This window comes from Penicillium hispanicum (assembly GCF_028827665.1).
Source record: "Penicillium hispanicum strain IBT 35686 chromosome Unknown utg000003l_segment0_segment0, whole genome shotgun sequence".
Classification (NCBI taxonomy): domain Eukaryota; kingdom Fungi; phylum Ascomycota; class Eurotiomycetes; order Eurotiales; family Aspergillaceae; genus Penicillium; species Penicillium hispanicum.
Genome location: NW_026623195.1, coordinates 3378091 through 3404902, shown reverse-complemented (window position 1 = coordinate 3404902; position 26812 = coordinate 3378091). Strand labels below are relative to the sequence as shown.

Genomic DNA, 26812 nt, shown 5'->3' with positions numbered 1-26812 from the left:
CTTCATCCCACTCCCCTTTTTCCCCTTCTGCAATTATACCAATCCCGCACTCGACCTCCCCAGTTTCTAGAGTGTTTCTAGCCTATCATTTCTCTTTACTAAGAGAGCTGAGAGAGAGGTGTTACCCAAAACCCCTCCAGAGCATCCCTCTTGCTACCCCACTAGTCCTTCTTGACCTCACCACCACCCCCTCCTCTCTACAACCTTCTCCGCCAAGGTTCTCGAAGGCGACTCTACAGCCTTCCCAATTTACTTTATCTCGGTCTATCCCGATTCGATTTCCCGGCCAACGATTCTGTGTCGTGACGCCCATTCCGTGACCCCGGCGACTTCGCCAATCTTTGCGGCGGCATGTCTGTTTCTGTACAAGAGCTGGACAACACGGTCCGGGCTTTCTTCGAAGGCAAAGGGGACGTGGTAAGTTTCATTTCCTGGTTTCTTTTAGGCGTCCTGGATAGACGTGCGCGAGTATTTGAACTGACGACCTGCAGCAAAGACAAGCCCAGCAGACCCTGACAGAAGTAAGCTCTGCCGCTCCCACCCGCCCCGATTTTACACACTCATCGGATGTTTAGTTCAAACAAAACCCCGATGCGTGGGTGACTGTGGGCAATATCTTGCAGGAGGCATCCTATCCCCAAACAAAATGTGGGTTGCGCATTCCATCCACCCGGTCGGGGCGTGCTTGCTAACTGTGTCTAGATATCGCCCTCCAAGTTCTCGACGATGTGATCATGACTCGATGGAAGGTCCTACCAAGAGATCAATGTCAAGGTATTTTCAAACTTGGATCTATCCTCCCGCCCCCCCAACAAATCGCACACTCGAACATACACTGACAGCGTGAACCCCCCGATAAAGGCATCCGGAATTTCATCGTCAATTTCATCATCGAGAACTCCAGCTCTGAGGAAAAGCTTCACAGTGAACGCGCGTTTCTGAACAAATTGAACCTGGTCCTGGTGTCAATCTTGAAGCAGGAGTGGCCCCACAACTGGCCCAATTTCATCAACGAAATCATCTCTTCCTGCCATGCCAGCCTCTCGATCTGTGAAAACAACATGGCCATTCTGCGGTTGTTGTCGGAGGAAGTATTTGACTTCTCGCAAGACCAAATGACTTCTGTCAAGGCCCGGAACCTGAAGACTTCAATGACCCAGGAATTCGCATCCATCTTTCAACTCTGCTCCGAGGTGCTCAATACCGCGAATCAGCCAAGTCTCGTGAAGGCAACACTTGAAACACTTCTGCGTTTTCTCAACTGGATTCCGCTGGGTTATATCTTCGAAACCCCTATCATCAATACCCTCCTCACTCGATTCCTGGACATCCCGGATTTTCGAAATGTCACGCTCAAGTGCCTCACCGAGATCGGCGGCTTACAAATTGGCTCGCCTTACAATTACGATGAGCGATTGGTGCACATGTTCACAGAAACCCTGACCAAGGTCTCAAATGTTATCCCTTTGTCCATGGATCTCAAGGAAACCTACGCGCGGAGCAACGGGCGAGACCAGGAGTTCGTATCAAACCTGGCACTCTTCCTATCAAGCTTTTTCAGTGCCCACTTAGATGTAGGTGATTCAGTTGCCGTTATACCCATAGCTGCAACATTGTTAAAGTTGACTAACATGCGGATATGTAGCTCGTTGAGAAGCTGCCAAACCAGGATTATCTTACACACGCTCATTTTTACTTGATCCGGATCAGTCAAATTGACGATCGTGAGGTGTTCAAGATTTGCTTGGATTACTGGACCCGGTTGGTACAAGAGCTGTACGAAGAGATGCAACAGCTTCCTATCACAGATATTAATCCGCTGGTGTCGATGGGTGTGAGCGGTCTGTCCAATGGTGGTGCTCCCCACCCCAGTACCCTTGCCAACTACCCCCTCCGCAAGCACAAATATGAGACCGTCTTATCGAACCTTCGCACTGTCATGATCGAGAAAATGGTCCGTCCAGAAGAGGTTCTGATTGTCGAGAACGACGAGGGCGAGATAGTGCGTGAATTCGTGAAGGAAAGCGACACCATTCAACTGTATAAAACCATTCGAGAATGTTTGGTCTACTTGACCCACCTGGACGTGGTGGATACTGAGACCATCATGATTGACAAGCTGGCCAAGCAAGTTGATGGGTCTGAATGGTCATGGGCTAATTGCAATACTCTGTGTTGGGCAATTGGTTCAATCTCGGGGGCCATGAATGAAGAGACGGAAAAGCGGTTCCTGGTCACTGTTATCAAGGATCTACTCGGCCTGACAGAGCAGAAACGTGGAAAGGATAACAAGGCCGTCGTCGCGAGTAACATCATGTACATTGTGGGCCAGTACCCTCGATTCTTGAAGGCTCACTGGAAGTTCCTGAAAACTGTGGTCAATAAGCTCTTCGAGTTCATGCACGAGACGCACGAAGGTCCGCCCGCCCGTCCCCCATGCATGCATTTGCCTTTTCGCTTGACTGACTCAATGTAGGTGTCCAAGATATGGCTTGTGATACATTCATCAAGATTGCCAATAAGTGCCGACGCCATTTTGTGGCCCTTCAGCCAGGGGAGAGTGAAGCATTCATCGAGGAGATCGTTCGAAATATGAGAAAGATCACCATGGACCTTTCTCCCCAGCAGATTCATACGTTCTACGAAGCGTGCGGCTACATGATCTCTGCCCAGGGTCAGAAGGGACTGCAGGATCGCCTGATAGAAAACCTGATGGCTCTGCCAAACTCAGCTTGGGATCAAATCATCGCGGAAGCCAACCAAAATGCCGCCATTCTTCAGGATGGAAACACGATCAAGATCATTGGCAATATCATGAAAACCAACGTCGCTGCGTGCTCATCCATTGGAACTTATTTTTATTCCCAGATCGGCCGCATCTATCATGACATGTTGAACATGTACCGAGCCTCTAGCCAGCTGATCAACGAAGCTGTGGCGACTGACGGTAAAACTTCTCAACCCATTTGTGGAAAGGTAACTTAACTAAATCGACTCGGCTATAGGGAATATTGCGCCCAAGACCCCCAAAGTCCGCGGGCTTCGGACTATCAAGAAGGAGATCTTGAAGCTCGTTGATACCTATGTGGAGAAGTCGGACGACCTTGAAATGGTCAATGCCAACATGGTCCCGGCTCTTTTGGAGGCTGTTCTTATCGACTACCACCGGAACGTGCCCGATGCTCGAGAAGCAGAGGTGTTGAATGTTGTGACCACAATCATCCACAAGCTTCACGTATGTCTTGGACTAAACCTTTTGCTATGACTAGGACTCTGTCAATTCGCTCCGAAGTAGCTAACAGAATGTTTCTCTAACAGAATCTGATGGAGGATAAAATTCCGGCTATCATGGATAGCGTATTCAGCTGTACTCTGGAAATGATCAACAAGGATTTCCACGAGTACCCTGAACATCGAGTTCAGTTTTTCAAGCTTCTTCAGGCCATCAACCTGTACTGCTTCCAAGCGCTGTTGAAGCTTGATGCCCCGCAGTTCAAGTTTGTCATTGATTCTTGCATGTGGGCATCGAAGCACGATAACCGGGAGGTTGAGAACACGGGCCTCACCATGTGCCTGGAGCTGATGAATAATATGGCCGAGACTGACATGCAGACGTCGAGCATCTTTTTCCGCCAATTCTATATTCCCATTCTCCAGGATGTATTCTTCGTCCTTACCGACAGTGATCACAAGGCTGGTATGTTGCCCCCCACTTCATTTGTTTTGGCTGCGACTTATTGCTGAGGACGTGTCTCTTCCCCCTAGGTTTCAAATCCCAAGCTATGCTCCTATCGCGCATGTTCTACTTCATTGAATCTGGCAAGATCCAAGAACCCATCTATGCCCCCGAGCAAGCACCTGTGGGGACGTCCAACAAGGAGTTCTTGCAGGAGTACATTGCCAACCTGTTACAGAATGCGTTCAAGAATTTGCAAGAGTAGGTCGCTTTCATGCCCCTCCCCCCGAAGGGATAGGACATCGGCAGATACTAATGTCACGGCAGTGTGCAAATCAAGCAATTTGTGATTGGGCTATTCGCATATACCGATGACCTGAACAAGTTCAAGACCCATTTGCGTGATTTCCTGATTTCGCTCAAGGAGTTCTCCGGCGACAACGCAGAGCTCTATGCCGAGGAACGCGAGCAAGCTGTTCGTGATGCACAAACTGCCGAGAGAAACCGAGCCATGAAAGTGGGAGGCTTGCTGAAACCGTCGGAGATGGACCAGGAAGACGAACTATGACTCGATCACGAGTTACGGTCCGAGTTCCCCCCACCTGTGTCGGCTGGCTCTTCGGGATGGACAGAGGACACGTCGATACCGAGACCGGCCAATAACGGCTTGGATGGCTGGTCCCTGTATGAACTCTAACCCTTCAGAGGAGGCAGGCGGCAGCACTCAGGGGGCAGCATACAGCATAGAGAGCCGCGCTCCCTGCGACGGAGCCGGTCCGACATTGGTGTAGGATCATGCTAGTTTGCATACCCACTCCCCCCTACGATACTCTGTACTCTGCACGCTCACCCTTCGCAAGGCGGTTCTGTTTGATATTTTCTTAAGATAGCTCTCTTAAAAAAAAATCTTCTAGCCATGTCCGACCTTTCGCCATTCGAAGGTCCTAGGAACCCACACTAGTTGTTCATCAGACCCGGGGAGCCAAGGCGGTGAGAGTCTTACCGGTCATTTCATTTTGCCGTCGTGAAGCTCGCCTCAAAAAGTTGTCGTCTGCAACTCGCGTTGTGCAAGGTTTCGATTTATACATCCCATCCCACTGGCTACTGGCATAAGATATCATCTGCCATGTCTCGAACACGTCAGCCTGGCGCAAATCCCCAGCTGCAAACCACCACTGAGACATCCCGAGACTCGTCGACGGTTCGCCTCTCAGGAACTCTCCGATTGAGGGGCGAAGATTCCACGACTACTACCGGAGAGCCCTCGGCCGCTCGTCGTATCCGATGGAGCGAGGACGTGGTGGATAACGAAGGAATGGGCAAGAAGAGTTCCAAAGGTCCGTTCGTTTCTGTTCTGGCGACCCACACTGGGGAATGACTGCTGAGCATGGGTAGTGTGCTGTATCTACCACAAATCGCGACCTGTGGGGGAAAGTAGCTCTGAGTCCTCGTCCTCGTCCTCTGATTCCAATTCCTCGGACTCCGAAAGTGACAATGAGGTGGACCGTCGTAGACTCGGAAGAAATAACTCCCACCATCCCCACAATCGAGGGCGCCAACCGAGAGATGGGAATTCGCAGGAGCAATCGCCAGATCAGACGACCAGTGGCTGCTGTTCTCAGCATCGTCAGGCAAGGCACAGAAAACCGAGTCCGAACGCATATGAGAAGATGCCCAAGTCATCGAAGAACATATCGCGGTATACATGAATGGTGCACATTGATCATGCGTGATTTCATCAAGGACTTTTGCAGTGGTCAACACTTATGCTCGCAAAGAGAAATTCATGCGGCTGATTGATTCAGTCTGCGGAAGGTGCCATTTGACGGCTTCTACTCACGATCTGCCGCGAGGGTTTTTTTCCTTCCCACCTTCGAAGTTTCCCGCCAGTCCAAGGGCTGGGAGTCCAAGGGCCGGGTTGCATAGAGAACCTGGAAAGTCAGACTCTCACTCGCGCTCCCAGTCCACTAGGGGTTTCTCATATTAAATTGAATGCGGTTGACTGGTGGATCTTAAGGCTAAAAAAGAAAGATAACTTGGAATTGCCAGGCTAAGAAGACAAGCGGAGGGTATCTTTACTGCAGCAGATACAGTCTTATAATATAAATACACGATTAGAAGATTGAACTTCGAGGCATGCCACCAAGCCTCACACCATCATACTTTTTCTTCTGGTCGCAACGCGGGTTTCCCGCCTGGCTTCTGCATCTATCACAGGGAGCCGCTGCCCTGAAATCTCTTCATCCAGGCCGTCGTCGTTCTGCGCTAAAGATGCCATGTCGATTGGAGATTTGTTCCACAGAGGAGACTGCGGCTCATTGTTAACATTCACTTCCTTTCGAGGCGATGCGCTATCGGTCGTGTTCTTCGGATTTGAAGAGTGTCGTCTGGATTGCCTCCGAGAGTTCAACGCTTCGCCAGAGGTCTTCGACAGGCGGTTGGATAAGTGTGGAGCCTTGAATATCAAGGTTGCGGCTGAAGGATCCCCGCTATCTAGGCCTGTATGAACATCACTGTCTTTGACATTGGAGGACGTTTTGCGTTTTCTCCTTGATACTGCTGCAAACAGTTGGTTGCCATCACCACCGGCGGAAAATATGTCTGTGGCTTGGTCCGCAAGGGTTAGATCTGCCGGGAAGTTCCTAGCGGAGGGAGGACGGGGGCTGATGCCATTCCTGCTGCGTTGAGATTTTTCGCCCTCCTCGCCCATACTGTCATGAATAACCTGAAAGCTGGATGATCGGCGTGTTCCATGCTTTCCCACGGCGTCGATCAGTTCTTTGGTCGGGCGACGCATTTTGTCTCGCAAATTCGGCTCGGCATAGCTGACCACTGCACCACGACGCCGTGAGGGACGAGATGTAGTTGTCCCTTCAGACATTCCCAATAAACACTCCTCTAAATTCTCTGCGGGTGAATCCTTTGCGAGTGTGTCTTGGGATTGACTCTGCGCAGCTTCATGCAGATCAATAGACTGACTCGAGCGATTTTCCTGCTGCAAGCCCCGATCAGATCTCTTCTGAGTCAAAGGCTTGCCCACGTGGTTTTCATTCTCCTTGGGCTTTCGAGACGACTTGGCATTTCCATCCCTATCGATGCGATGTGCGATCTTGTCCGAGTTCGACGTTGCGCAGACCTTTCTGGGCGAGCCAAGGCTTAAATTTGCACTCTCTGTCAATTTGTTAGCTGAGCAGGTCACCACTGTAAAATGAAGCAAAGTGGTATGGTTCATACTCGGCTCAAGAACCTTCCGCTTGGCAGGTTCAAGGTTGGCAGAGCTTTGTTGCGTACTCATTGATGTTTTGCTTGGAGAAGGACTTTTTCTGTTCAGGTCGGATGAGGGCGTAGACTTTCTTGGACTACAATGAGCTCGGCTAAACTGGAACTCGTTGTGGTCCGGACTCAGATCGGGCAGAAACCCATCGTCATCTGGGCTGAACTTGCGCTTAGCTCCAGACTTGGTGAGATGGGCGGTTCCTTCGTTAAATATGGGTTGTGTGCAAGGAGGCTGGTATCCAGAATCTATGGTCATTGTATCTGCCTTCTTCTTTCTCTTCCGTGTCTCAAGCGTGGGCGGGAGCAAAGCTTCGGGGCTGGTGGTTTCATCGGTATGACTCTCAGGCAGAGTTTCGATCACTTCGGCACCATGAGGCTGCGCGCAATCATCTTCGTAGACATCCATCACCCCAGGCTGTGGTGTGCCGAGTAGGCTAGAGTCGGTTTGCACGAGATTCTGAATCTCTTGTGCCCTAGGCCAATCAGTCATGCCATAGGCCTGGCAAAATAATAGAGCCGGTGCTTACTCTAGCGTTCTTCGAGGATAGTATTTGTTCTCCAGGATTGGGGGCAGTCTCCCATAATCAATTTCTGTCAGATGCTCTGACTCAGCCGTTCGGGCTTTCAAATCGGGTGCTGTCGCCTTCCGACAATTGGGGTCGATGTTGGATTTTCCGCCATCCAGTTTGCCTGCTCTCCGGGGCAGCATACCCAATTCAGATGCGAGATTGCTCAACTCTGCAAGTTTGGAGTCCAGGCGGGACTTTATCTCGTAAACTCCATTGTGTAGACCTTTGACAGCTTCCAGTCGTTCGATCTCCTGCGTGAGGTTGATGACCTGTTCCCGAAGCGATACATTCTCAGCTAGAAGATGTGACACCTCTGATTCCAGGCTGCGGATACGGAGAGATTGCATTGAATTGACGCGCGCGATCTCCCGGTTCTGTCGTACGAATCGTCGTTTTACTGGAACATCGTGTCAGCACCATTCTCAGGAAACATTTGGGATATTGACTTACGTGCTTCCACCGACTCTGGTGGAGCCGCGTAGTCATTGAGTCGGGCCATGTTGGGGGGCTTGGCCGCAGTGCGATCGAATTCCGCGGATGATCGAGGTTCAAGTGCGAGGGTAGCAGGTAAACACGGGTGTTGATGTTTGTCCAGATTTGGTCTAGTGCATATCTGGGTGACTCAGCAGTTCCCCTCCTGGGCGATCTTCCAAGGTTGGCAGGCTAGTTAGTTAATGTGCAAGCCCCGTGACCTCATACATACTTTCCCTTGATGTTCGGGGGCCGCAATTCAGTTTCAGCACGCGCCACACTCTCTTGCTATCTTCTCTCCCCCCGCCGCCCGCGCGCAATGGCGTACTCGTCGCGACCAACCTCCATGCTTCCCGGTGCAGGGCTTCGTCAGCCAGCTGCCCAGCCTTCGTCGGCCCTCTCGACGCGCATTGCCGCGAAAAAAGCCGAGCTCGAGAACCTTCGACAGCTCCGCGAATTGAGCGGGACATTAGCTATGCAAATGCAGGCGCTCGAGAGCAAGATTGCCACGTTGAAAGATGGCACCGAAGGTGGTTCCAAACTCTCGTAGTCTGCCATTAACCTCGCTGACTGGAACCAGCGGTTGCATGCGTTCTCTCGAATTGGGAAAATGTCCTCCGCGCCATTAGTCTCGCCTCCAGTAAGCTCCGAGTGATGCTTATCAGGAAAAATGCGCTCGCTAACCCCGCTACCGCAGAAAAAGCCAGTGGGCTCCAAGATACCACGGGAGCCGAGGAATTGGAGATCTCCCCCAACGAGAGTCATTTGCCAGCCACCTTGGTTCGCATCCCCGCCGACCGGCGTGAGAAGACTGGCGAATGAAGCTGGGTGACTTCCCCAATTCTCTCACTCCCTCACTTTTGGTGATTTCTTCGATGATCCCGAATTTATTCCGCCTTTGTACCTGTTACGTGCGCCCGACTTACGACCACGACAACTCCTGCACTGACGGTCTTCAATTTACCTCATGGGCACGCCTATAGGCCCGGACCTCGACATGGTCCGAGCAAGATCAGGGCACGATGCCCAGGATGATCCACCAGCTCCTCATGGGGCAAAGCACTCCCGACGCACCCTCCCTCCCCCGCATTGAGCATAGTATTTCTCTCGTGACCCTGTCACTCTACAGTTCTGGTAGATAGCGTATACACAGAGGGCAGGTGGGCTTATCAAGGAGAAAAGGGGGCAAGTGTGCATGGAACTGGAGCAATCGGGCAAGGTTTTGGAGATCTGCCACTAAGGACTTATCTGCACAGGGAATAATCTTTTCTTCCAAGGTTCTCCACCAGAGTCTACCAGTCAGCATCCCGACTCCCACCCACTATGTACGTACATGTATTCTGTGACCATATATATACAGTACAAATAGTGGGGGGGGGGGGGGGGCATACGCTCAGACCCCATGTGCGCAGATGACAGGCCCGTGAGGCACGCAGGCACGCAGGCAAGTAGGTCGCTAGGCACTTGCCCGGTACTTGCTAGTCCCTCAGTCATGCAGTATAATGCAGAAGTATCGCAGGTTGCCAGTGGGGCAGGTTGCCTATTCGAGGCGCCTGCATAATTCGCTCAAGGCCCGCTTTTTCTTTTTTGCCTTAAGCGCCCGAACCACGCCATAATCTCTGTGTATGAGCGCGCCCCCGCAGTCGTGTCCCTACTGCATTGACGGGATACGGGAGGTATATTTGCCTTCGAAACCCAGGTGTGGCATGATGGGGACACTCCGGGCTAGTGGAGCCCTATGAGGTGATCAAGGTGATCGCTGTGCTCGTTTTTAGCTACACAACTTCTTCACTCCTTCTCTCCCTGCTCCAGTGCTTTCCTCCTTCCTCCTCGCATCACGGCCATCACCATGTCTACTGAATGGTCTCTGGATTTTTGTCTGGTCTGTGACCGACAAACCCTCGGCGCCCCTTACTGCTCGCAATCCTGCCGGCTTGCTGAGTTGGACCGACCATCACCAGAGATTGAACGGGCATCCCAGAAGGCCCGAGAATCTACGGCCGCTCACTCGCGTTCCTCCACCTTGGACTCGACCGCGGAGACTCCCTCGGCTCGCAGTCTTTCAGCCTCGTCCTCCCAGACATCTCTCTCTTCCCTGAGGAGCCATGCCTCCAATTCCACCCTCTCCGATCATCTCCAAGACGAGCTGCGCGACTATGCTAGCTGCTTCGACCCAGTGCGAGATCTGAAACGACGGTTGACCACCTCTTAAGGTTCAAACCCTTGGCCTTTTTTTTAATGCCTCCTTCGACTTACTCTTCGACCCTCGAGGGCAGATCATTGCGCCCCGTTCACCCTTCTATCTGCTCTCAGCGACACATTGCATATCCCGGAAAACCAGGCGTCTGTGCAAAGAATTTGGAATCTGGACTGTTGGATTTGACCTCGAAATTGGACTTTGATCTTGATGATCGCCTATACCCTTTCTTTCTTTTTGTGCTTCTTGACTTGTGTACACTGACATATTGGCGTTGCGAGGATTGGATGGCCTCATGATACACCGGACCAGAATGTTTGCGCAGACCTCACCAGTCTGCTTTGGCTTGTTGATTTTCTCAGACGATTCATGCAGAATGTAGATTAATAACTATAGGCATTTATGTACCTATGAAAGAAGCTCGGTGGAGCCCCGATTGGCCCGAGCTGATCAGAGTCGGTAGCTTTGGTGTCATTGTTATTCATTCCTCGTAACTGGCTACCTACTGTAGCATCCATGGATGGGTATAAAACAGTGGGGATCCCCGTCGATGCTCCACCCGTTTGAGTGGTTTGATCTCGCTTCCCGTCCCGAGCCCGTGTGTAAGGGCCAAGTCGTTTTGTTTCCTCTTTCCCACCGTACCCAATTTCCTGCGATGTGCTTTGCTACTGTCATGTCCTCTTGGGGCACGTCCCTCTCTTATCTTCCTCGTGATCCCAGCTTGCCTCGATATTCTTCCAGGGTCTCCCTCAGTACTTCCACATCTCTAGGTGCGAACCGCACCTTGTATTATTGCGGGATATCAACACGGCTGGCCGGGTCTGAATTGCCGCGAACCGGGTGCCAGTCTATGGTATCATGTGGCTCAATATGGAAGCTGCTGAGTATGCGCATGAAGACCAGGTAGGGTTCACAGTTGGCCAGCAACGAGCCTGCGCACATGCAGTAACCCATGCCGTAGGTGAACAGCGGCGCGTCCGGTTACTCAAACCACCGCTCCGGTCGAAACACGTCTGAGTCTGTCCACACACACCTGGGTCTGTATTTCGGATGACCTGTCAGTGTCTGAGCCCGGTGCAGGAGATATGCGACGTTGTACCACTCGCCCAGATTGCATGCCCATGCATTCAGAAAGAAAACGGTGCCCTTAGGAACCACAATCTCATGGTAGATGGTCCCTCAGATTGATGTCTGGGGAAGAGCCAAACGAAGGACCGTGAAGTATCTGAGGGGTGCGAGAGCTCAGTCCCATCTTTTCAGGAAGGGGGAACGAATTGTACCGAAGACGTCCCTTAACTAGAGCGGTGACATAGACACACTTGTGATCATCGTCAACTGAGCACATCGGCTCCTTTTGACCATACATCATCTCCTGGATGGCTTTTCCGGCCTTCTCCTGCACATCCGGACGCTGGGAGAGGAGGCCAACACTCCATGCCACGAGGGTGGTAACGGTATCAAGACCGCGCAACGGCATTGTCAAACTGATTGAGGTGAACTCCGCATGGTTAAGCTTGGCTTCCTTGCCGAGAATTATATTCGCCTGTATGCATTGCCTATAGGTGCCCTTCTCCATTCAGGTGTCCAGGACCCGATTGAGAGAGCCCAAATACTTGTCTCAGCGTATGCGCATCTCAGCAGCCTTCTTGGAGTTGCTGCTGAAGGGATTAAGGGGTAGGAGCAGGACGTAGTCCTGAAGATTGCCCGTACTTCGGGAACTTGCTGATTTCCTCTTCGACTTGGGCGATCTCGTCAAACAGGTCTTCCTCCTACGACGCTAGTGGGAAAGTATAGAATTCAGGTCGCGAACTGAAGGCTTGGGCGTTCTAACCAAACAACACCTTTGCTGCTGCTGCAGATCTAACCACCACAACGGGGATGGCTTCCCAGCATGATCTGATACACGAAGCGAAACTGTTTGGACCAAATCCGGTACTGTTCAGCGGCATTGACTCGAATTCAGGCCAGCCTCCTAATCAGAGGCCGGACCCTTCATGCCCTTGACGCGAGCCGATGCCCTATTGAGAACGACATAGAGCAAAGACATCACGAACGTGGCGATGCCCAGAAACAGCCTTACGGACTGGATGGCTCAGCCCTCTAAAACTGCTAGCTCAGTCGCGATAGCCATGGCTCGATCCTGGTGTGGATCTAAGGGACTTCATGGAGATCATATTTTATAGGCGCTTTGGCCGTCAAACGTGGAGAATGAAGAACATTTCCGTTTCCTCTTCGACTCTCGAATATCTCGGGCAGAATTTAACAGGTTTGCTACCCCGTAATCTTCCCCCCCAGTGTCGCCCCCGTGGCCACTTTCCACCCGGAATTCTTCCGCACCGGGGGATGGACCTTGCTGAACTTCATACTTTGACCATATATATAGGCTTACATCGCTAACGACCTCTACGATCAAAGATACTTAGGTTAGGTGAGGTACCGACCGGTATGTACATACATGCATATGTAGGCCTACCCAAAGCATGGAGCAAATAACTATATAGTCCTCAGGGAGTACCAACTGCAAACGCAAATGATATTTAGCAACTACAATGTACTGTTATATAGCTCTATGTACAAGGGAATGATGCATCGGTAACTACAGCGCGAAGAATAAGCAATAATAATAATGCCGCCCACGACCCACTCGACCTATCCATATATATATGTATACATACCATAGCAGGAGCTAGACTCCTTATGGGAAAATCATGGCTGTAGCCACCGTTGTGGTTGCTCTGGCGAGACAGAACAGCGCGGTACATTCCACAACCCTGCAAGGAACGTGGAGACGATTTCCGGTATGGCAGGAAGACATGAAGGTACATACATTACCACCCATCCCGTCGAAGGGAACCCCCTGAAAATGGAAGAGAAACTGGAAAACCTGGAAATTCGGAAAACTGGGGCCGCGATCGAGTGGATCGAGCCGCAAGTCAGCTGCGCACGCAGAGATTTATATATAGGGGGTTAGACACGGTGTCCCTTGCGGGGACCCGCTGGAGAACCACTCGGGATTATTCGCTGTGGTTGTTCGGCATATATTCAACCATGTCGGTTTTCTTGGGGCTCACTGATATACATGCATGTATATATGGACACAGCAGAACCCATGGCATGGTCCCATTGGGTAAGGGGAACCTGGCAGCATTAGAATTTGGGGGAGCAATCGCACCTCAGTCATCAGATGCCAGGAGAAATAATCATAATCATAATAATCATCGATTCCGAAATCTCTGCACGTCACATGGGTCCGGGGTGGAAATCCGGACAAGGACAGCCTCACCAGACCCGAGCCCGTCATTGGTGGGAGAACTGGGCCCAGCGACAATCATGCGTGCCGGTTGCCCAGCTTGCTCCCGGACTGCTTGGCTCTACTGGCCCAGACCCAGTCTCGAATGACGCAGCGGCGAGGTGACCACAACTCTTCCCCCGTGAACCGGTTTGCTATGGAAGGTGTACCGACCACGCGGTCTGTCGCTAATCTTGCCCTGGTCTCCCTTGACTCAATATTATTTCCCCCCCCCGGACCTTTTCTCCTCTCCTCTCCTCTCCTCCCTTCCCCAAGCCTTTTCTTCACTCTCTATCCCTTCTCACACTCATCTCTTCCAGGGCGTGATCTCACATTGAGCGCGCCATTGGTCCTGGGATCAATTCCTCCGACCCAATTGGAATCACTATCGTCATAATCAATTCCCCTTCCTTCTGACCACCGACCGGGTCCCCTATTCCTCGGAGAATGGCCGCTCGTCACTCGCGTAAGCTCCTGCGACCGTTGCTCTATACCTCGGCGGCCGCGGCCGCCGGAGCCGGCGTTCTCTACATTTCCTACCGCCCCCGTAACATCCCCGGCTTGGAAGCTCCCGCCGTTCCCCCACCCGGCTACCATGAAGGCAAACTGGTCCCGCCCAGCTTCCCAACCATCAAATCTCGTCTCGAACAGATCCAGGACCTGAAACGCAGCCAGAGCGATGAACCATACGATCTGCTGGTCATCGGTGGCGGAGCCACCGGCTCCGGTATCGCCTTGGATGCGGCCACGCGTGGTCTGAAGGTCGCCGTGGTGGAACGAGACGATTTCAGTGCCGGAACGAGCAGCAAGAGTACCAAGCTGGTGCACGGTGGCGTGCGCTATCTGGAAAAGGCTGTATGGGAATTGGATTACAACCAGTCAGTTTTGTTCCCTCTTCCTCCCTTATTGGAGCGCATTCATCCCTCTTCATCACCCTCGCCTGTGTTGACCATGTCCTTGGGAGGGATCTGCTGACGGGCGACGGCTCATTATAGATATAAATTGGTGAAGGAAGCTCTCCGTGAGCGCAAATACTTCTTGAACACCGCCCCACACCTCTCGCAATGGCTGCCCATCATGGTGCCGCTACAGAAATTGTGGCACGCTCCTTATTTCTGGGCCGGTTGTAAAGCCTATGATTTCCTGGCTGGCTCGGAAGGCATTGAGAGCTCTTATTTTCTGACCAAGAGCAAAGCTATTGATGCCTTCCCCATGCTCAAGCGGGACAACGTGATTGGAGCCATGGTGTACTATGATGGTGCCCACAATGATTCCCGCATGAACGTTTCCTTGGCTACAACTGCCGCGCTCTACGGCGGCACCGTTGTAAACCACATGGAAGTCACCGGTCTGACCAAGGACGCTTCTGGCAAGCTGAACGGTGCGCGCATGAAGGACGTGATTCCGGGCCGTGATGGCCAAGAGGCTGAGGAGTTTCCCATTCGGGCCAAGGGTATTATCAATGCCACCGGTCCGTTCACCGACTCCATTCGCAAGATGGATGAACCGGAAATCAAGGAGATTGTAGCTCCCAGCTCCGGTGTCCACGTCATCCTTCCCGGATACTACAGCCCATCAAACATGGGTCTGATTGATCCGTCTACCTCGGACGGCCGTGTCATTTTCTTCTTGCCCTGGCATGGGAACACCATTGCCGGTACCACGGATGCCCCCACTGAGATCACTCCCCACCCCGAACCGTCCGAGAAGGACATCAACTGGATTCTCTCCGAGATTCGTGGCTACTTGGCTCCAGATATCACCGTCGACCGCAGCGATGTTCTAGCGGCCTGGTCGGGTATTCGTCCTCTGGTGCGGGACCCGAACAAGACCAGCTCACAGGCCCTGGTCCGCAACCACTTGATTACCGTCTCCCCATCCGGCCTGCTGACCTGTGCTGGTGGTAAGTGGACCACCTACCGCCAGATGGCCGAGGAGGCTGTAGACGAGGCTATCAGTTCGTTTAATCTGCAGCCCCGGGAGTTGCATTCGGTCCCGGATATCAGTGGAGTTGGCGGCAGTGGCCTGGTGGCTGATGGTGCAACCCTGGACGGCTCATGCCAGACCCATCAGGTGCGCTTAATTGGTGCTCACGGCTATTCTAACACTCTCTTTATCAACTTAATTCAGCACTTTGGGCTCGAGACTGATGTGGCTCAGCATCTCACCACATCCTATGGTGACCGAGCCTGGCAAGTTGCTGCTCTGTCTTCCCCGACTAACGCCCGCTACCCCGTCCGAGGTTGCCGCATCTCGCCCCTTTACCCCTTCGTGGATGGCGAGGTCCGTTATGCAGTCCGCCACGAGTATGCCCAGACTGCCGTTGATGTTATTGCCCGTCGTACCCGCCTGGCCTTCTTGAATGCCGAGGCTGCTTTGGAAGCGCTGCCGAACGTGATTGACCTCATGGCCGAGGAGTTGAATTGGAACAACCAGCGCAAGGATGTCGAGTGGAAGGAGTCGGTCTCATACCTATCTTCCATGGGTCTTCCCAAGAGTTTCCTTGGCCTATCACGGCAGGAGGTTGAGAAGGGACGGGCTAAGGACCTTGACATTGAGGAACGCAAGTCATTTTCTCGAACCGGTAGGTTTCTCCATCCTCCCCCGGCACCCAAGATTCAAGACAAATGCTGACAGTCAACCCAGACCCACCAGCCGATATTCTTGAGGGTGAAAACGTTGCCAGCCCTAGTTCCGGCCCTCTCATCTCCCCGGAGTCCCCAGCCAACAAATAGATGTGTTAATATATAGAATGGTTATGTACAAATAGAAGTGTCTTGTTTCTTTTCGCTTTCTTTATCCCGGCAATACTCTGATTCCGGCCCACCGAACGGCAGGCGCGGCCTAGATGGTGCTTTGCGTGTACTCGATACTTCGCACTTTGCCTCTATCTGCCAAGCTACCATCCCATTCATCATGGAGCCGCAGGACCAAAAACTTGGCGGTAATCCCTCAACAGTGGAACTTGGCACGATGGGACTGAACGCCCTCGATGACAAACAAACTGGGTCTGCACCAGCGTCACCGGGGCACCAGGACCCATTCGGTGATGAAAGCAAGGCCGTCGTGCAATACAGGACTGTGACCTGGTGGTATGTGACCTCTGCCCCGGAAGATCGAGTTTGACACTGAGCTATCCTGTAGGCAAACCAGCATGAGTAGGTCATCCAACTCGTCATATCCACACGGTTCTGGTCCTGACAACCATCAGTCATGATCGCGGAGACGATCTCGCTCGGAATTCTCGCACTGCCCAAGGCACTAGGAACGCTAGGTCTTTTTTCGTATGCGTGAACTTCCTTCTCACTTCATATGCTGGTTTCTGAACGACGGGCGTGGCTAACGTGGCTTACAAGCGGAATTCTGATCAACCTGGCGGTTGGTGTCATCTCCATCTACACCGGATACATTTTTCGCCAACTGAAGCATCGACGCATGCAAATCTACAGCATGGCGGACGCAAGAGAACTGCTGGTGGGTCATTTCAGCCAGCGGGTCCTAGGCTTCGGGCAGCAGGTTTTCCTGGTGTTCGTGATGGCAAGCCATGCCTTGACCTTCTCAATCATGATGAACGTCCTAGCTGACCACTCCAACTGTACCATCCTTTACGCAGCTATTGGTGTGCTTGTCTCGTTCCTGTTGACTCTTCCCCGGCGACTAGAAAGGCTTTCTCATCTGTCCTCGGTGGGCTTCATTAGCATTGTCGGTGCTGTTATGACCCCCATGGCTGGAGTTTCTCTGGCCAAGATGAATGTAGAGCGACTGGCGTTCTTGACCCCTGCACCGATAGTGCATGATGCATGTCTTGCGGTTGCAAACATTGTCTTTGCATATGCTGGCCATGTTGCCTTCTTCACACTGTTTTCCGAGCTGCAGGATATTGATGACTTTCCTAAAGCGCTAGCCCTGCTGCAGACCAGTGAAATGATACTATACACCGCCGTAGCCATTGTGATATATGTCTATGTCGGCCCAGAGGTCACATCACCAGCCTTGAATTCTGCCGCGCAGCTCTTTCGTCGGATCTCTTATGGCATTGCAATTCCAACGGTATATGCCCTGCAGTATAGAGGAATTCATGGCCTAGTTTCTGGCTGACATGCAATTCAGATCTTGATCGGAGGAGTTGTGAATGCTCATGTGGCAGTCAAGTACATCTACGTCCGCCGATTCCGAGGTACGGATGCCATACACACCCGGTCCATCACTGTGCGGTGCTTATGGGTTTTTATTAATGCTACTCTGTGGGTCATGTCTGGGGTCATTGCAGAAGGAGTACCCGTCTTGAACGACGTGCTTGGCCTTGCAGTAAGTAACTATTGTTCTGCTCGTTAGTGTGGTAAACAAACAGAAGGCTTATTGTCCTGTCAGAGCTCCTTGTTTGCCAGCTGGTTTTCTTTCGGTCTACCGGGATTTTTCTGGCTCCACATGAATCGTCGCCGCTGGTTCCTGACCTGGAGACAGCGGATCATGTTTAGCTTCAATATTTCCCTCATGTTTCTCGCATTGGTCGTTGTAAGTCAAGGATATCATTTTCTTCCTAAAAGTGGCGGACGACTTATCTTTCCTAGTGTGTGGTTGGTGTGTATTCCTCTATTCGATCCATTATCCAGAACCTAAGAGCAGGAGTTGCAGGAGGCAGTTTTTCGTGTGCGGACAATTCCCCCTCCTAAGTATTGTCTATTCATTTGTTATTGTCGCAGTGATAGTGCCCACTCGTCCTGAGCTCCTGGTCTACAGAAAAGACAGAAGAAACATCCAACTACTTAGGGGTTGGGAGCGAGCGGGAGGTCTGGACCACGTCCCTGCAAGTGAAATAAGATCTCCTCAGTCCGTAGCAATCCACAATAGGGCTTGTTTCCACATGGCGACATCCTGATTTTGTCCACAGAAATCCCAGTCTGGCACTGCTTCGGCTCTCCATCATGATGGGCACCTGCAGCTCAGCCCACCGACTTTTGCTGGACTCTTACGCTGCAGCTCGGAGTCGTTGATACCAAGGAATGATTTTCCCTGGCCTGGGCAACCTATTGCAGTAGACATTCAACCGAGCAACTCAAGAGATGTCTCTGTCCCTCAATGCCCCGTACCGCCCGAGTACATCCTATCCCCACCGTGGTGGGCCAGTCGGAGAATTGCTGACGGGGCCAGGCAGTTGTGTCACACCGCGGCTCTCCATGGATACTTGATTCGCCATACGTCTCTTAGAATAGGAAATTCCGCGATTGAACGCCAGGGTCATAGGGCTCCCCACCCGGCCATGCTTATATACAAATTCATCGCTTCGTTCCAAGAAGTTGACTGGCCCTTCTAGTCTCTCTGTCCACCCCCCTTCAAGTCTTTTTTCTTGTTCTCTTGCAATCAGATGCCACCGTGTGGCATGCGGAGATGCCCTGCCTGATGCATGCGGTCCCGACTGAGACAGGGATCCAAGCATGTCCTGATGCCCCATACGACCACCGATTCCCGCTGGAAGCGAAATGGCCTGCATCATGCTCACTCCCCCCTCCTTTCCTATGGCCAGAGAAGAACCGGGCGATCCAGCAGACAATTTGCTCTTTGATCCACTGCCAGCAAATCTATGACCAATACGACGATCGCTTTGCAGTGACTGGCTGAGGGACTGTCGGTGTGGTGACATGTGGACTTCTGGCATGGGTGAATATCTCGCGAGGCGCACTGCTTGTTGACTGTCTTGCGCTAGCATGCGATAGACAATTGCAGATGTGCAGTGCAGACGAGTCCTCACGGCCATTTCTTCCTGATGCAGATGGGCCCGCCTTTGGCCTTTCCCTGGAAAATTGAGTGGGGGAAAAAAACCTGTCCATTCAGTTCGTCTGCCTTGTCAGAGTTGATCTAGTGGCAGTGGCACCCGCTATTTTTTGCCCCCAGCATCGGCATTTGCAGAGCCGTGGTAGTTATTCCAAAATCGAGCCACAGCCCTTTGGGCGACGGCTGAGCCACGATAGCGCTCGAGAAAATAATTGAAGAGAGCAAACTCATCGCGGCTGAGAATATAGTTGTCAGGCTCAGCCTGGATACGGTTCCATAGTTCAGTGATGGCGGTTTCCAGAATGGCGGCAGTCTGAGGGTCCACTGTGGCATCTTCGCAATTCCGGGCGCGTTCCAAGGCCTGTCGAACACCGGCCGGGTCCTTCATCACGTTGGGCATGGCGAGAGGCGCGCGAAGGCCCAAATGTGGGGGATATCCTCCGAGACCGTGAAGGGAATGCCGCGGACGGCGGAAGGGAGGATTGGAGATGCGCCCGAGGGTTCCGATAGAATTAGGATAGATAGCGTAGACAAGAAGGTGAAATTCTGCATGCGACCAGACGGAGATTCCGAGTCTTTTCAATCATGGAATGGAGCCAAAGTGGAGCAGGGGGAAAGGGGGGTGAGGGCCCCGGCCCAGTAGTCCCGAGATTTGTAGGAGTGACGCCCGGAAGAAAAGGCCAGCAGCAGCAAGATCAGGATTATTCAACCCAGACGGTCCCGTTGCACAAGATCAGGCACAGCTCGGACTTCATCCCGACGATTAGGGTGAGAAGGAGAGTGGCCGGAAGCATAAAAGCGTAGGGCAAGACGAAAAAAGAAAAGACGCCCTCGCGAGAGCCACGGGGAGGCCGGGAGAGGAACATCAGGATGGCCTGGGATAATTAAGGGTCGGAAAGGTGTGGTGGGGTGTGGTTTGCCATGGACGGGCTCGCCCGCGTTTACCACCGTCCCTTGGCGTAACGGTTTTCTCGGACCAGAAATGACATGCTCCGGCTAGGATCGAACTAGCCGGGGAGGATCGAGACGAGCCCACGTCTGCTGGGTGTTGATTCGCCGCGAAGCTATAGGGTTCCAGGGTCGGGACAGGTCGCTTAGGGCCATTAGATTAGAGGCGCGACGAATCCGCCTCGATGCCTGGGAATGGTGCATGTTCCCCCCCCCCCAAGAGCCCAACAAGTCCGGTGCCTCAGTTGAGTGGAGATCTTCCTGCTCCACTGGAGATGGTGAGGCTCCTCGACTCGCCCGGTTGGCCCTTCCGCAACACTTATGAACGAGGCGTCGACGGCTTTTTCCCCCTCCTCGCCGGGGGCGTGCGTTTGCCCTTCTCGCCCAGCCGAAGATCTTCTGGCGAAGCCTTCGGGAGCAGGCATTGCACGCACCTCGCTCAAGCCGAGTCGCTCACAACGCGTAACTCAGCAATTCAGGAATCAGTGCTGATCTTTCTTCGATGTTTGAACTGTTGACTTTTGCTTACAGGTGCCAGGAGCCGGTCGTCGCTTTATCGCAGGATTTGAATACCGATGGCTCTCTCAACTGCAAGCTCTCCACCTCCAAAGGGCATCTCATCCATCCTGCCCCATTTTGGGTCTCATCTGGGTCGCTTTGATGATCGCGAGCTTCCTGGGCCGTTTCAGAATGTCTCAACAGGCGCGAGCGACACAGCCGCCCATATGTCTCTGGGGTTTGAAGGCTGTTCCCATCATCTCGTGAAAACGATATCATCACCCGGTCAAATGTGAGGTCGGATTATAGAGTCAAAATCATAAAGAACGGATGTGAGCTTGGAGCTCAAGGAGGCTTCAGGGGCGAGTGGAGAGCAGGCCGAAGGTTTCGCACCGAAAGGAAGCTAGATCCCGGAGTGGTTATTGCGCCGGAATGAGGTCCGTTGATTCCCCACGTCACGCAAGATGGTCTGATTTGCATGACTACTTCCCGAGACCTGCAATCATGTTAGCTGAGTGTGCTGGACCAGGAACGGGGCGGACGTGGTCTCGACTCCACCTCCCCAACTTTAAACCGCGTGGCTGAGCGGACCGAAACGAGCCAAAGCTTCGACTCGCTGAGCTTCCATGGTTTTTTTTCTTCTTCTTGTCCCAGGTGGTTTCACCTGCGTCGACCCTGCGCTGACCCCCGTTGGGCTACTGAGGTTTCCCAATCAGACGGCCGGTTCTCCATCAGTTCCTCGGAGAGACGTACTTCATGACTTGCCAAGTCTCATCGTTGATCGACGACCCTACATGTGTTATTTGCCAGCAAGGCCATGCCTTTTCCATGTTGGGATTTCATGAACCGAAAGGGATTTTACCCTGTGTGTTTCGTTACACTGACCACACACTCACCCATTGGTCCCAAATTTGGAATTCCATCAACCTGCACACTACTCTCCCTTCACTTCCACTTTGAGGAGCCGCCAGTCGCTCATGCTAATAAGTATATAAGTATATAAGTATATATGTATATACATCAATTGCAGGAATTCTGCGGATTGCTTGGTGCCTCCATTCTGTCCGAGCCTGCCCAGGTGTATTCTTGGAGAGGATGATTGGAGTTTCCCCCTCCCTCTGTCTCCGGGTATATGCTTACAAGCCTGTTCACTGGTCCCTGGAAAGGAAAATAGGTCTATTCCAGGAGCCGTTGTTCACACCAGCTGACCTTACCTGAGAGATGCAGGGTATGTGTCTTTAGGTAAAAAACAATAACCGATACATTTCGAACTGAGCAGGCATGGTTATACTAAAATAGAGAGAGAGAGAGAGAGAGAGAGAGAGAGAGTAATGTACTCGATACTCCCGCGCTTTTCTCGCGGCAATAATGCTGGCTTCTACCCCGTATATATAGAAAACATCACAGATACCTAGGTACCTAGGTACTAGAGACACGCGTTCCGGGCTGCGCAGGGCCAGATCTATAGTGCTGACTAATCTATAATTCTTCCCGCCAGCGACTTTTGGAAACCAACTTGTTCAGGTTGCGATTGGAAAGATACTACTGGCCGCTCGCCCACCATGGTCTATTACTTCACGTCAAATGTGGTTAGTCCCGCCGCGTTCATTTATGTCGGCAAGGACAAGTTCGAGAGTATGGCATCGATTGGCCTACCGAAGAAAGCTTCTAATGGGTTTGCCAGATGAGGATCTGATTAAATTTGGATTGGACCAGGATGTCTGGTGTGGTTGTCCCCAATCAAGGCTGTGCTTAGGGTAACTCTTATTGACTGATCTCTTTCCGCGACAGGGTTGGTCTTCTTTAAACTCTCGGCCGAAGCGACAATCGCCCTAATCCTCACGCTCACAGTTTCACGTTGATAACCTATCGAGTGCCCACGTCTACTTACGCATGCGCGACGGGGAAGCCTGGGACAACATCCCTCAGGCGCTTCTAGATGACTGCGCCCAACTCACCAAGGCCAATTCGATAGAGGGTCCGTAAAAGACCCCCCCCCCCCCCCCCCGGGTGAACATAATGACCCGCCCACGGAGACTGACGGACACGCGTAGGCAACAAAAAGGACAATATCACGATCATCTACACGCCGTGGTCAAATCTGTACAAGGACGGCTCAATGGCCACCGGCCAGGTATCCTTCCATAATCCGAAGTTGGTCCGCAAAGTTCTAGTCCGAGAGCGCGAGAACCCAATTGTCAACCGGCTCAACAAGACCCGCGTTGAGAAGTTCCCTGACCTACGAGCTGAAAGAGAGGATTTCTTGAAGAAGAAGCGACACGATGAACGAAAAAACCGAGAGCAGCAACGGGAGAAGGAGAAGCTTGAGAAAAGAGAGCGTGAACAACTCAAATGGCAAAAGGACCATGCATATGACGACATGTTCAGCGAGGAGAACATGCAGGCCAGCAGCAACCAAGACCGAGACGAGGACTTCCTGGATGACTTTATGTAATGACGACCTTGCGCGATCTCAGACCATCGGAAATGAAGCCATGAACCTCCTTCTTTCTCTTCTTTTTTTAAGTGAGAAGACCACCAGAATGCATAAGGCCCTTGCGATCTTCAGTAGCTCAAGCTGAGAGCAAGGCTTCCTATAGAAACTCTTGAGGAATCTCATCGGCCCAGATAGCTATCAATTAGCAGTGGCAATGCAGCAGGTGACTCGACATCTAGCCCCCCTAAAAGAGACCTGAGTGATGCAACCATACTGTATGGGAATACATAATAAAGTGCTCTTCAGGGTGCAGTTCACTGTAGAGATCAAGTCCCATCTTGTCTGCGTTGTGATTTGTCGGATTAATCATCGCAATCCCGCAGGGCGGAAAGGTCTCCCCAGGCCGCGCTAGTGGAGGTGTTGACAGTCTTCCAACTTTGGGCAATTCGCCATCTTGTTCTCCCCCTCCTCCACTGGGATCGCCTTACAATATTGCCCAGAATGCCTGGAGAGAATCCTCCGACCCTGCAAGGTGCGAACATTGACGAATTCCTCCGAGGGTTGCAATCCACTCACCCCGCCCCCCGGTCTCTAGGCGCGAAGTCGAAGAAGAACAAGAAGAAGGGCGCAAAGGCCAAAGAGAATGCCCAGCAGGATGCAAGAGAGCCTGTAGATGCAGCAGGAAACCACAATGACGTCTCTCAGGTGTGTGCGCCTGCCACCCCTCTCCTGTCTCCTGTTGCAACCATTACTGAAGAAGGCCCAAGGACGACGTCGATGAGCCAGATGACCCACTCGAAAACCCGGACGCAGATGGTGTTCAGCCCGAGGAGATAGCGGACAGCACACAGCAACAGGATGCTGATCCTCAAGGACCCGCTGGCGACGATATTCGACAGTCCCACGATCCTGCCATGGGCAATGCCGAGCCCAAAGATCGATTCGATGCACTCGTTCGAGACCGAGATTCTCTGCGAGCCGAAGTGACCGACATGCGCAAATCCCTGGAGGAGATCCAATATAAACACACGGCCGACATGGAGGCTCTGCAGCAGAGATTGGATGACGCCGAGTCCAAGAAAGAACAGGCAGAAACGCAGTTTCAGAAGCTTTTGGAGCGGGTGAATACAATCAAGTCCCAACTTGGGGAGCGACTCAAGGAGGATGCGGTGCGTTTATTTGCCTCATTGTTGCTCTCGATAGTCTTGCTCATTCCCTCCAGGAGGAATTGGCTCAAGCGCGATCCCAAATCGAGGAGATCGAAGATGAGAATGAGAACCTGAAGACAGAGCTCGAATCAAAATCTACAGAACTAGCAATGCTTTCTGATGAATCGGCTCAGAAATCGAAGGAGATTTCCACCCTTCGAGATCGGACTAATCTCTCCCAGCAAAATTGGCTCAAGGAGAAAGAAGAGCTGATGGAACAAGAGTCATACCTTCAATCTGAGTTTGAGCAGGCGAAGGAGGCTATGCACAATTGGGAAATTCTCGCCATGGAGGAACGATCTATTCGCGAAAACCTGAATGAGAAGGTTGTCGACCTCGAGGAGCAGCTCGGCAACCTCCGTGATGCCTACGAAAAATCGTCCAACGAACATGATGCTCAACAATCAACCGTCGACGGCCTACAGCGGGCTTTGCAGGATATTCAGTCCACTCGAAAACAGGAACTGCGGGAACTTGTGGAAAGCTCCGATGCTCAACTTGAGGAGTTGAGGAGATCCCTACGTGAAGCACAGCAACAAGCTAATGACGCCGACAAGACTCTCCACCATGCACAGGAGGAACTGGAGCGGGTTCGACCCTTTGAGAAGGAAGTGAAGGAGAAGAATCTTCTTATCGGCAAGTTGCGGCATGAGGCCGTCACGCTGAATGACCATCTGACGAAGGCCCTACGCTTCCTCAAGAAAGGAAAGCCGGAAGATAATGTGGACAGGTGAGCTAAACATGATCTTGCCAGACTGAGAGATTATAATCACTGACCTTTCGCCAGACATATTGTTACCAACCATTTATTACATTTCCTTGCGCTGGATCGATCTGATCCTAAGAAGTTTCAAATCCTTCAGCTAATTGCAGCTCTCTTGGGCTGGGATGATGGTAGGTACTGCCGGTTTTCTTGTTTTTGCTTAACTGACACCTTCATACAGAACAACGAGAACAAGCTGGTTTAGCCCGACCAGGTACATCAAATATGCCAGGCAAGCTTCGGGTGCCAGGTACTCCTTTGCGCACTCCCAGCACTCCCAATCTGGCTACTGAATTCATGGACAACGGCGCCTCGAGCAAAGAAACACTGGCCGAATTGTGGTCCAATTTTCTGGAGCAGGAAGCAGAGGCCGGAAGCGTGAGTACAATGAGACGAGGAAGCCATCCAGGACCGTCCAAGTCATAGGCAATAATTGAGTGCTTGTTTAGTTTGGTGTATGTATAAAGGCCCCCACTAGAGAATTGGCATCACTGCCTTCGCCTTCGTTCTAGACTTTCATGCACACATGGATTGGCTTCATCGTGCCGGTCCCATTTATGCACTGCTTTGCGTCCTTTCGTGTCCTGTCTATCTGCTCTTGACATCCTCTGTGAACCAGGTCGCATCTGGAATAGCTCCCAGTGCCGCTATATCCATACTCCTGAACTTGACACCTCCATAATCACCGAGCCACGACCGCACCTAAGCGGTAGACCCCGTCCGCGGCCAGGTTGTGTATGACAAGCACAGAATTGGGAGCTATTCTTTTGCGAGTTCCCTGATTAGTTCGAGTTCTCTGTATCTAATATGTGACAACCCCTGCCCCAGACGCATACGCCGCATCATGTCTTGTGAAAACAGAGCAAGCTGGGCTGGCATCAACTACGTGTGTATGGGCATGAGGTGTGCTCTCCTGCCTGGTGAGCAGAATGCCATGGAGTAAGCCTTTTCCAATGAAGAACTTTTTCTGGAATTGATAGTCAAGAGGGATGAAGTGGCCTATTTTGGAACCATAGCTGGATTTAGTGGCAATTACTATGGGACGAAAGCCACATTGAAATCTTGCAGAGAAGGATCGCATCTGCATATGGGAAATTGGGATGAAAACCCAAAGCCTAGTCTTCCGACATCCATCTCCTTGGAGTGAGAATGCACACTGAAATGGTTATAGATAGGCGGGCGAGGCGCATTAACTGCAACCCCAGATGCTTTTGTTCTGGTATCACCATCTCTGGAGGAGCTTGAGAGGCGGCCCTGCGCCCGGTGGACTGAAGGGGAGAGCTTGCGCAGGCGGTTGATCCAGGTTAAAGAAATGAAATCGACTAATCGCAGCAGCTGCCCGTGATCGAACCATGGTCAACGATGGTTTGAAAAAGGCGTGCGAGGGGAGCAGTGGGTGATAAGACGGCGGCCAGTTGTACGCATCGCAGCATACTCTTATCCCATAAGATGTTGTTCGATTGCATCACTCGGCTCGAGAAGCATTCTTGCAAGCAACGTTGACACCATGACATCGTGGCGCAGCAATCCAAGAATAAGAAATTTCTCATCAGGGTCAATTAAGGAAACTAAGTACATGGGAAAGGCCAGATACAAGCGCTGGATGCCGGACTCTTTCCCCCGGCAACACGAATCCTAGAGAATAAGGGAAAGCCCGATCGATCACTTTCAGAGAAGAGAGGAACCCGGGGTACAGAATGTCGGAGAC

At 52.1% G+C, this 26812-nt stretch overlaps 12 protein-coding genes across 12 annotated transcripts; 8 read left to right on the top strand and 4 right to left on the bottom strand.

The window, feature by feature from the left end:
- Positions 1–351: 351 nt before the first annotated feature.
- N7459_003710 (exportin CRM1) lies at positions 352–4244 on the top strand (the record flags this gene model as incomplete). The annotated part of the gene is made up of 11 exons (XM_056942894.1): positions 352–417; positions 492–521; positions 576–648; positions 703–774; positions 862–1574; positions 1646–2417; positions 2477–2947; positions 3006–3235; positions 3319–3697; positions 3766–3937; positions 4004–4244. The coding sequence occupies 11 exons, from the start codon at positions 352–354 to the stop codon at positions 4242–4244; spliced, it is 3219 nt and encodes a 1072-aa protein (XP_056802777.1).
- Positions 4245–4802: 558 nt separating this feature from the next.
- N7459_003709 (PPP1R11/YPI1 family protein) lies at positions 4803–5373 on the top strand (the record flags this gene model as incomplete). The annotated part of the gene is made up of 2 exons (XM_056942893.1): positions 4803–5013; positions 5063–5373. Coding segments are annotated over 2 exons (522 nt in total), but the record flags the coding sequence as incomplete, so codon positions are not given.
- A 452-nt stretch (positions 5374–5825) lies between these two features.
- On the bottom strand, positions 5826–8020 carry N7459_003708 (shugoshin family protein; the record flags this gene model as incomplete). The annotated part of the gene is made up of 4 exons (XM_056942892.1): positions 5826–6847; positions 6911–7425; positions 7480–7918; positions 7972–8020. 4 exons carry the CDS (start codon positions 8018–8020, stop codon positions 5826–5828), a joined length of 2025 nt encoding a protein of 674 aa, XP_056802775.1.
- A 291-nt stretch (positions 8021–8311) lies between these two features.
- Positions 8312–8814, top strand: N7459_003707 (DASH complex subunit DAD2; the record flags this gene model as incomplete). Its single annotated transcript, XM_056942891.1, has 2 exons — positions 8312–8522; positions 8573–8814. The coding sequence occupies 2 exons, from the start codon at positions 8312–8314 to the stop codon at positions 8812–8814; spliced, it is 453 nt and encodes a 150-aa protein (XP_056802774.1).
- Positions 8815–9841: 1027 nt separating this feature from the next.
- N7459_003706 (uncharacterized protein) lies at positions 9842–10204 on the top strand (the record flags this gene model as incomplete). Its single annotated transcript, XM_056942890.1, has 1 exon — positions 9842–10204. The coding sequence occupies one exon, from the start codon at positions 9842–9844 to the stop codon at positions 10202–10204; it is 363 nt and encodes a 120-aa protein (XP_056802773.1).
- Positions 10205–11351: 1147 nt separating this feature from the next.
- On the bottom strand, positions 11352–11765 carry N7459_003705 (uncharacterized protein; the record flags this gene model as incomplete). Its single annotated transcript, XM_056942889.1, has 1 exon — positions 11352–11765. One exon carries the CDS (start codon positions 11763–11765, stop codon positions 11352–11354), a length of 414 nt encoding a protein of 137 aa, XP_056802772.1.
- Positions 11766–11807: 42 nt separating this feature from the next.
- On the bottom strand, positions 11808–12236 carry N7459_003704 (uncharacterized protein; the record flags this gene model as incomplete). The annotated part of the gene is given in 3 exon segments (XM_056942888.1): positions 11808–11966; positions 12031–12161; positions 12179–12236. 3 exon segments carry the CDS (start codon positions 12234–12236, stop codon positions 11808–11810), a joined length of 348 nt encoding a protein of 115 aa, XP_056802771.1.
- A 1689-nt stretch (positions 12237–13925) lies between these two features.
- N7459_003703 (glycerol-3-phosphate dehydrogenase GUT2) lies at positions 13926–16213 on the top strand (the record flags this gene model as incomplete). Its single annotated transcript, XM_056942887.1, has 3 exons — positions 13926–14356; positions 14474–16062; positions 16125–16213. 3 exons carry the CDS (start codon positions 13926–13928, stop codon positions 16211–16213), a joined length of 2109 nt encoding a protein of 702 aa, XP_056802770.1.
- A 181-nt stretch (positions 16214–16394) lies between these two features.
- Positions 16395–17576, top strand: N7459_003702 (uncharacterized protein; the record flags this gene model as incomplete). Its single annotated transcript, XM_056942886.1, has 2 exons — positions 16395–16570; positions 16835–17576. 2 exons carry the CDS (start codon positions 16395–16397, stop codon positions 17574–17576), a joined length of 918 nt encoding a protein of 305 aa, XP_056802769.1.
- A 1777-nt stretch (positions 17577–19353) lies between these two features.
- N7459_003701 (uncharacterized protein) lies at positions 19354–19650 on the bottom strand (the record flags this gene model as incomplete). The annotated part of the gene is made up of 1 exon (XM_056942885.1): positions 19354–19650. One exon carries the CDS (start codon positions 19648–19650, stop codon positions 19354–19356), a length of 297 nt encoding a protein of 98 aa, XP_056802768.1.
- Positions 19651–22258: 2608 nt separating this feature from the next.
- Positions 22259–23151, top strand: N7459_003700 (uncharacterized protein; the record flags this gene model as incomplete). Its single annotated transcript, XM_056942884.1, has 4 exons — positions 22259–22331; positions 22413–22453; positions 22548–22674; positions 22751–23151. The coding sequence occupies 4 exons, from the start codon at positions 22259–22261 to the stop codon at positions 23149–23151; spliced, it is 642 nt and encodes a 213-aa protein (XP_056802767.1).
- Positions 23152–23634: 483 nt separating this feature from the next.
- On the top strand, positions 23635–25530 carry N7459_003699 (putative Golgi matrix protein; the record flags this gene model as incomplete). The annotated part of the gene is made up of 5 exons (XM_056942883.1): positions 23635–23838; positions 23901–24302; positions 24356–25071; positions 25129–25235; positions 25286–25530. The coding sequence occupies 5 exons, from the start codon at positions 23635–23637 to the stop codon at positions 25528–25530; spliced, it is 1674 nt and encodes a 557-aa protein (XP_056802766.1).
- Between the last annotated feature and the right edge of the window lie 1282 nt (positions 25531–26812).